Source organism: Arachis ipaensis, chromosome B01 (genome assembly GCF_000816755.2).
Source record: "Arachis ipaensis cultivar K30076 chromosome B01, Araip1.1, whole genome shotgun sequence".
Classification (NCBI taxonomy): domain Eukaryota; kingdom Viridiplantae; phylum Streptophyta; class Magnoliopsida; order Fabales; family Fabaceae; genus Arachis; species Arachis ipaensis.
The window spans coordinates 4,845,653-4,853,860 of record NC_029785.2 but is presented as its reverse complement, the minus strand read 5'-3'; the positions used below and the strand labels follow the sequence as shown (position 1 = coordinate 4,853,860).

Sequence of the window (8,208 nt, the reverse complement as noted above, 5' to 3'; positions counted from 1 at the left end):
AGTTCCGCACCCTGGAGCTCTCCGTCGGCATCTCCCTCGACCGCCTCCCCACCACCAGCAGCTCGAAGTCCTCCACCTCCTCCTCCTCCTCCGCCGGTGACGGACCTCCGGTATCGAACTCCCTCATGGCCGCCATCAAAAGGTCTCAGGCGAACCAGCGCCGAAACCCCGAAAACTTCCACTTCATGATCCTCCAACAACAACAAAACCAAAACAACAACCAAATCATTCCTCAAACCACGTCCACTTTGAAGGTTCCTTTCATTTTTTTACTTCATTTTACTACTACCTTCTTAAATACGTGGCAACTCACGTGCTGTTATCTTTGTGCAATAATAAAGAATGAATGAATAGACGATAATTTAGTCAGTTAAATTATTGATTTGATATCTGCAAATATTTACATTAGTATTTGTGCAATACAGGTGGAAATGAAACAATTCATGCTTTCGATCCTGGACGACCCAATCGTTAGCAGAGTCTTTGGTGAAGCTGGTTTTTCAAGCTACGATATCAAGCTCGCGTTATTGCAGCCTCCAATCGTCCAACAGCCAAACAGCAACAGTTTCTTGTACTCCCGGTTGAACCGACCGGTTTTTCTGTACAACATCGATCCCGGTAGACCTATTGGGCCGGGGTTGGGCCTTCCCTTGATGGGCTCAGACCAGAACTGCAGGAGGATCTTGGATGTTCTTGTGAAGAAGGAGAGAAGGAACCCGCTTTTGATGGGTGGGAACGCAAAGGGTGCTCTAAAGGGGTTCATGGATTTTGTTGAGAAGGGTAAAATGGGGATTTTGCCTAACGAGCTTAGTGGGTTGAGTGCGGTGTGTGTTGATAAAGAGATATGTGAGTACGTCATGGGGAATAAGAGTGAGGAAACGATGTTGTTTAGGTTGAAGGAAGTGGGGAGTATGGTGGCCAGGTGTTTAGGTGCTGGTGTGGTTGTTAGCTTTGGAGAAGTTGAGGTTCTTGTGAAGGACGAAGTGGTAAATTCCGTTGGGTTTGTTGTGGAACAGTTGAGCAGTTTGTTGGGGAATCATGGAGGGAAGGTTTGGTTGGTTGGTGTGGCGGGAAATTGTGAAGCGTATTCCAAGTTTCTGGGTTTGTTCCCAAATGTTGATAGGGATTGGGATCTTCATGTACTCACACTTACTTCTTCCTCTTCTTCTTCTGCCACCTCTTCTTCCAGGTGTGTTTTTTCTGTCACTTTTTTCTCTTTTTAATTTATTTACTTGATATTGGTTCATGCTAGCTACTTTGTCTTATAAAATTTATTAATAAATTTAATTTTAATGTAATATTATTTTTAATTAAGTAATGTCATATTAATAAAAATAACTATCTTTTATATTAATTGTGTAAATTATTATCAAAAAACGAATATAATTGTATGATTTTATAAGCATCAAAATTAAACTTTTTATTAATATACTAAATTTTTTGTCTTTGAATCAATAATATTCTCTTTTAAGAGAGAAATATATAAGAAGATTGTTATTAATATTATGATAATAATATTTGTGAGAATGTACGTTTTCGGTTTGTAACTTTATTTTTTTTAAAAAAAAAAAACCACTGTTGACATTTAAGAATGGAGTCTCTCGATGTAAATTTTATTTTAGCCTTCTTTAAAATTTGTATTTTAATCCTTTTATATTTTAAAATTAAATTTTAGCCCCAACAACAGAGTATTGGCAAGAATTAATAGTATCACTCGAATAAAAATTAAATAGAAGAAAGTTGTTAATTAATAGTAATAAATAACGATGTCTAAATTGAGTTAGATTTTTGTTAAGACCTTTTAGAAACCTTTTTGAATGAGGAAATTTTAAGGTTGTTTCATTCCGTTTGCACCTGCTTAATTTTAAGTTTTTAATAAGCACCGTATAAAATCTGTTTGTTTTGGTTTTTTGTTTTAATTCTAAGTGTAAAAGCTGAGGTTTGTTCATTTTAAATTTTCATAAGTCAACGTTAATATAGATTTGTTGTTGAGAAAATGAGAAATATTTATATAATTTGCTTTCTTTTATACTCATTTANTAACTTTCTTGCATTTTCATTCTCTCACTTTGGGCTTCAATCAGTTAGCATTTACATCCATATATTTTTTTTAAATCAATAAGAATGTTATAAAATTAATATTATAGATATAAATTGCTTGTGCACCTCATATGATATGAACCATATAAATATTAGTTCTACCTGCAGTCTTCTCTGGGAAATGCTGTGATAAATGAAATGGTGGTTCATTTTTTTGCAATCCTGGACCACAGTCTACAGGGCCCTCTTTTTTCCATTTTAGGATATAAATTTAGTAATTTTCAATCCGTATAAGATACCTAAAAGAGTGCCTTTTTTCGGACTCTTAATAATTGTAGGTATTTATTATACTGTCTAAAAATTTAGTTTTAGTTGTTTAAAAAAAATTTAAATATTAATATTTAATTTAAAAATATAAAACTTAATAAATTTTAAATATTTAAAATTTATTATAAAAAATAAACTAAATAAAAATTAGACATTAAATAATAAATTCTATAAAATTGGCCATAATTATATCTCCATCAGATTCAAATAGTAGTCTTTTGTGTAGTTGTTATGCATGTAGTGCCTATAATTGAGACTCCAATACAAAGGTGCTTCACTGGCTATATATAATACGTTAGGTACTTTTTCTAAGCTTTCAACATAAGATGGGGACCATTAAGAGTAATAATATTTGTACTGCGATTTATTATATTTTATTTTTTTATTTTTGTGAGTCATTTTAATATTTTAAAAAATATATAAAAAAATAATACATATAATATTTCTTCTTTTAAAAATTCAGATTATTATTTGTCTCCTCAAATGAGATAATCACATAGTCCAAAACTTGTAATATCATAGCTAGGTCCTACTAAACTGTATTTGTTTATTTGGTTGCAGCCTTAGCTGAATTATTAAACTGTATGTGACTTATTTTATATAATGATTTTATATTCTTGGTTTAATGTTAGTAAACTTAATTATCTACTGTACATATATACACATTTTTATTTTTAATATTGGATTAACAATGGTGATTTTTTAAACTGTGATCTACTGTGGTATTTTTTTAAAACGTGGGATGATTTAATTTACGAAATACAAAATCGGACCGTACGATTTTTAAGAGGCACAGAAATCGGACCGTTCAATTTTTAGGTAAAAAAAATCGGACCGTTTAATTTGTGTTTAAAAAATAAAAAAAAATTTGGAGTACACAAATCGGACCGTCCAATTTGTGTACTCCAAATTCTTTTAATTTTTTAAACGCAAATCGGTGGATTCGATTTGTGCACTCAAATTTTTAAATATATATATATATATATATTGAAACCAACTAGTCACTGCTGATTAATATCCTTCTATTTACACTAACTCTTTAAATAGTTAACATGACACTTGCCTATATTTACTATCACTATACCATATACTAATTAAATAATTATCTAAAACGTCCTACAAATGCATAAAAAAACTAATGAGATTTGTGGTTGACACAATTTCTTTTAGTATAGTAGAGATAAAAAAAAAATAAACAAATAAATAAATAAATAAATTATCTCTTAGTAATAAAAAATATCTGTTTCTAATTATCTGCATCTTTCTTTGTATCAAAGAAATAATTCAAACATAATCAATTAACTTGGCTTAGTCTAATGGTCAACTCACTCGTCCACTTAAACAAGTGTTGGGAATTCAAATTCTATTTTGTGTATGCAATAAGCCAATTGATCAGCGGTAGACTCTTAAATAGAGTTCAAACTCGCGACGGATTAAATCTTTAACCTCTCGAGTCAGAGAATACCATGTACTAACTAAAAAAAATTTCAAACATAACCATATGGATAGCATTTGGTCCCAAAGATGAAGCACAAAATAGACACTACAAGGAGACAAAGATAATAATTTTGTCCCTCTTCAAATTATTTTTATTAATTTTATTTTTATGTTGGAGATTTTCAGTTGTACCTATTGAATTCTGAAAATAGAATTGATGTTAATAATGATCACCTTTAATGTGTGCAGCTTCATGGGGTCCTTTGTTCCACTTGGTGGTTTCTTCTCAACACCTTCCGAATTCAGAAGCAGTAGTAGCACCCTAATAAACCGTAACAACAATAATTCCCCATCTTCATCTTCATCATCGTCATCATCATCACCATCGTCATCTTTATTACTAAGCCGTTGTGACACATGCAATGAAAAGTATGAACAAGAAATGGTTGAGTTACTCAACAAGGTAGGTCATGGTGATAGTGGTGGTTACCCAACAAGCTTGCCCTGGTTACAAAGGGATCAAAATAAAGAAGCAATGGATTTGGCAAAGGTGGGTTTATTATTGATATAATCTAATGTTATAATGCATTCCCCTAGATTGTGTCCAAATGCATGCAGAGAGACATTCATCACATGCTCACACACTTGCATGCAACATGGTGGGGACAATACTTGTACTCACCCACTAACATAATTTATCATGAGGTATGCTGATGCCTACACTTAAATAAAATAAAAATAATTCTCAGAACTTTATTACAAACTTAACATTAATTATATATATATATATATGGTAATCACACGCCATATACTTTATAGAGTTTTAATTAGTGCATTGACAGTGTAAAGACAGTCATCAAATATGTTTAGATAATTTTTTAAGTAGTGGATTTAAAAAATAGTTATTTTCGCTAATGTAAATACTACATGATTGATTGTCTGTGTAAAACTCTTTTAGACTTTCAGTCCTGAAAGATAAGTTTTACATATATAGATTCAAATTTGTGTCTGCACTTATATATGAGATTGAACTCCATAATTTAAGTGCAGATCAATGAAGACAACACAAACTTGAATGGCAAGATCTTTGGATTGCAAAGGAAATGGAATGAAATTTGTCAACATGTTCATCACAAACATGAAACCTCTCCAACAAAAAGGTTCCCATTTGGTTCATCAGGTTTTAACCAAAGTACTATAAAAGTTCCATTATCCCTCAATGAGATCCAATATTCCAATCAAATTCCACAAATTTTAAATAAACAGAAGTTACCATTTTCTTCATCATCCCCGATTGGTTCTGTTGGTGTCAACAATGAAATAATTGAACAAGTTCCTCAGGTTTCTTGGCTTTCACCTTCTACCAAGGCTACAGTGAATAATGTTACCACAGATTTGGGGTTAGGAACTATGTATAATACATCAAATGCTCAAGAACCAAATACTCCAAAGGTACATGATCATAAGGGGAATCTTCGGCACTTGTCAGATTCTGTTTCAGCCGATCTTGAAGCCATGAATGAGGGTAGTACACATCAAATTGCTATATCTAAACGCTGCTCTGCTCCAACTTTCGAAGGGAAATTCAATTCGATCGATTTCAAGTCACTCCACAAGGTTCTCATTGAAAAGGTTGGATGGCAAGAAGAGGCCATATATGCTATCAATCGAGCTATTTCGCTTTGTAGCCCCGGTAAGCGTCACAGCTCATATATTAGAGCAGATACATGGCTTGCGTTTTTCGGGCCAGATCGAGTTGGAAAAAGGAAAATTGCTTTGGCAATTGCAGAGTGCTTGTTTGGTAACAGAGACAGCCTAATCTCTGTGGATTTGAGCTCGTTGGAAGGCTTGTATCCGTCCAACTCAGTTTTCGAATTCCAGAGTCCTTATTGCCATGATTCGCTTAAGAGGAAGACAGTTGTGGATTACATTGCTGGGGAGTTGGGTAAAAAGCCGAATTTGGTTATCTTTCTTGAGAATGTAGACAAAGCAGATTTGCTGGTGCAGAGTAGTTTGCTCAAAGCAATGAGAACAGGTAGGTTTCCATACTCACTTGGAAGGGAAATAAGCATCAACAATTCAGTGTTTATTGTATCCTCCGCCGTCTATAACCACGGCTCTGTCGCGTACGAGGAAGGGGCAAAAATGTTTCCAGAGGAAAGAATTCTCCAGGCCGAAAGATGTCAAATGAAATTGTTAGTTGGAAATGCTTTCGAGAATGTCGAAAAAATCGGCACGAAAAGTGTCAAGGTTGAACTGAGAAAAAAAGAGACATCAAAACCTTCAACATTTCTGAATAAAAGAAAATTAGTTCAAAGCAAAGTAACATCCAAGTCACAGAAATTATTCAAGGAAGCATCATGGTCTTGTTTTGATCTGAATATGCCTTTAGAGGAATCTGAAGAATGCACCAGTTCCAATGACTGTGAAGGCGAATCTGAAGTTGAAAACCATGAATCATGGTTACATGAATTCTGTGATCAGATCGATGTAAAAGTGGTCTTTAAGCCCTTTGATTTTGAGTCGCTTGTGGAGCAAGTAATCAAAATCATTGACATGAATTTCCAAAGGGTATTTGGATGTGAGCTTGTTCTTGAAATTGATTATGATGCCATGTCACAGATTCTTGCAGCTACTTGGTTATCAGAAAAGAAAAATGCAATGGAAAATTGGATTGAGCGTGTTCTTGGAAGAGGATTTGTTGAAGCAAAAAAGAAGTACCAAATTGAAGATAAGCTTGTGATCAAATTGGTTAAGTGTGAAAGCAATTTTGTTGAAGAACAAGATCTTGGATTGTTTCTTCCCGCTAGAATATTATTAAGTTAAAACAGAAAATTTTTTGTCCCTTATATGTATTTTGTTTGTAATTAATTGTAAAATGTAGCTTTTTCCCCTAGGATATATAGCATTTGCTAGTCAGTAACATTCTTCGGCTAATTACTCCCTGCAATATCCCACCCCTTTTTTTTCATTTTCTATCATCAAATTCTAATGATATTGTGGGCGGCCTCCTAGAATACGGCGGCTTACGAGCAAAGAAGGACGTGTTAACGGCCCTGTACTACTCACTTTGCTCGTCATTTCAGCCGTTGTCGCTCCACCGCCGCCATAGTTCAGGTTAGCTTAATTGAAACTAAATATAAACTTTCAAAACATTGGAACATTAAGAGAAAAATTAAAACTACACTTTTAAAATAGTAAAGATCAAATTAAAATCGAATATTAAAAATAAAATTAATACTAAATATAAATTTTTGAACATAATATAATTGTCGTCACATTAGCCTTCTTGGTTAACGGTGTTAATTTGCAAGAGTATAATAAAAATATATTTAAAACATGATAAAAAATATACTTAACATTAATCTATGGTTTTCTGATTTTTTACAACAATAAAATATAATAAAATACGCAAAAGATGCATGCATGTTAATCGTTGGTTTAGTAAAATAGAATCTCTTCTTTTTCATCTTATTAATTTTCCATTTGCAAAACAAAGCTCAAGAAAAAAGGAATTAAGAGTTCAGTTGAAATTTTTCTATTTTAAATAATCCGTTGTAATTTTTTTGACTTATGAATTTCTCAAGATTCAAAAAAAATTCATATATATTTTTTTAGACTAATAAACAAACTAAACCGATAGTTAAAATTTCAACATTTAATTTTATCTTTATATTGAATTAACAACTTTCAGAAGTCCATAAAAAAGTTTAAAATTCAAAACTCTTAACGTACTCTTTTAATTTTATTACGTACTCTCTCAATTTATTATTTTATTTTGATTAAAATTAAACAGGTGAGTTATAAACTCGTAAAAGTAAAAATATAACGTATATAATTATCATGAAAGTTCAATTTTATTCTATTAACATCTCATCTTTTGTATTTTAGGGTAACGTATATTACTCCAATCTCCAATCCTAAACACATTATTTCTAAATTAAATCAGAAATATTTATGTTAGAAATTAAAATAAAATCCGTTTCAAAGTACCGCCAATTTTTTTAGGTGAATTTTATGATGTAGAAAGAAAGATTCTTCAACATGTGTATGTTTATATTGTCAAAAGAGTAGTGTGACAAGTGTTTAAAAAGAGAGTAATTGAAAAGATAAGATTTGAAATATTGCAAGTAAAATGTAGTGTATTTTTCTTTTTCATTAATTTTTTATTTAAGTTAATAATTTTTCTTCTAAATTTGAAAAATTTTTTTAATTATTTTTTATAAACAATTGTAAATAGATATTTTAATGCAAACAAAATAACAAGATATCGTCTACATAATACCGAAAAATAACTATGTTTTCTTATATTTTTCTTGGTATCTACCATGTTTTTCTATATATCTGGTGTTATGAGTCACCAAAAAAATATGTCTGGTGTTTTACAAATTTTGGTTGCACATA

General features: G+C 31.8%; 1 protein-coding gene across 1 annotated transcript; it reads left to right on the top strand.

Annotated features, from left to right (window-relative positions):
* Positions 7-6,780, top strand: LOC107644773 (protein SMAX1-LIKE 6). The gene is made up of 4 exons (XM_021116317.1): positions 7-254; positions 426-1,189; positions 4,054-4,354; positions 4,855-6,780. Exons 1-4 carry the CDS (start codon positions 126-128, stop codon positions 6,628-6,630), a joined length of 2,970 nt encoding a protein of 989 aa, XP_020971976.1. The 5' UTR covers positions 7-125; the 3' UTR covers positions 6,631-6,780.

What these genes read in the sequence shown, in the direction of transcription:
- LOC107644773 (XM_021116317.1), top strand. Translation starts at nt 126, where the DNA reads ATGGCCGCCATCAAAAGGTCTCAGGCGAACCAGCGCCGAAACCCCGAA. An exon ending in AAACCACGTCCACTTTGAAG is followed by an intron (nt 255 to 425) that starts GTTCCTTTCATT and finishes TGTGCAATACAG; the next exon opens with GTGGAAATGAAACAATTCAT. An exon ending in TCTGCCACCTCTTCTTCCAG is followed by an intron (nt 1,190 to 4,053) that starts GTGTGTTTTTTC and finishes TAATGTGTGCAG; the next exon opens with CTTCATGGGGTCCTTTGTTC.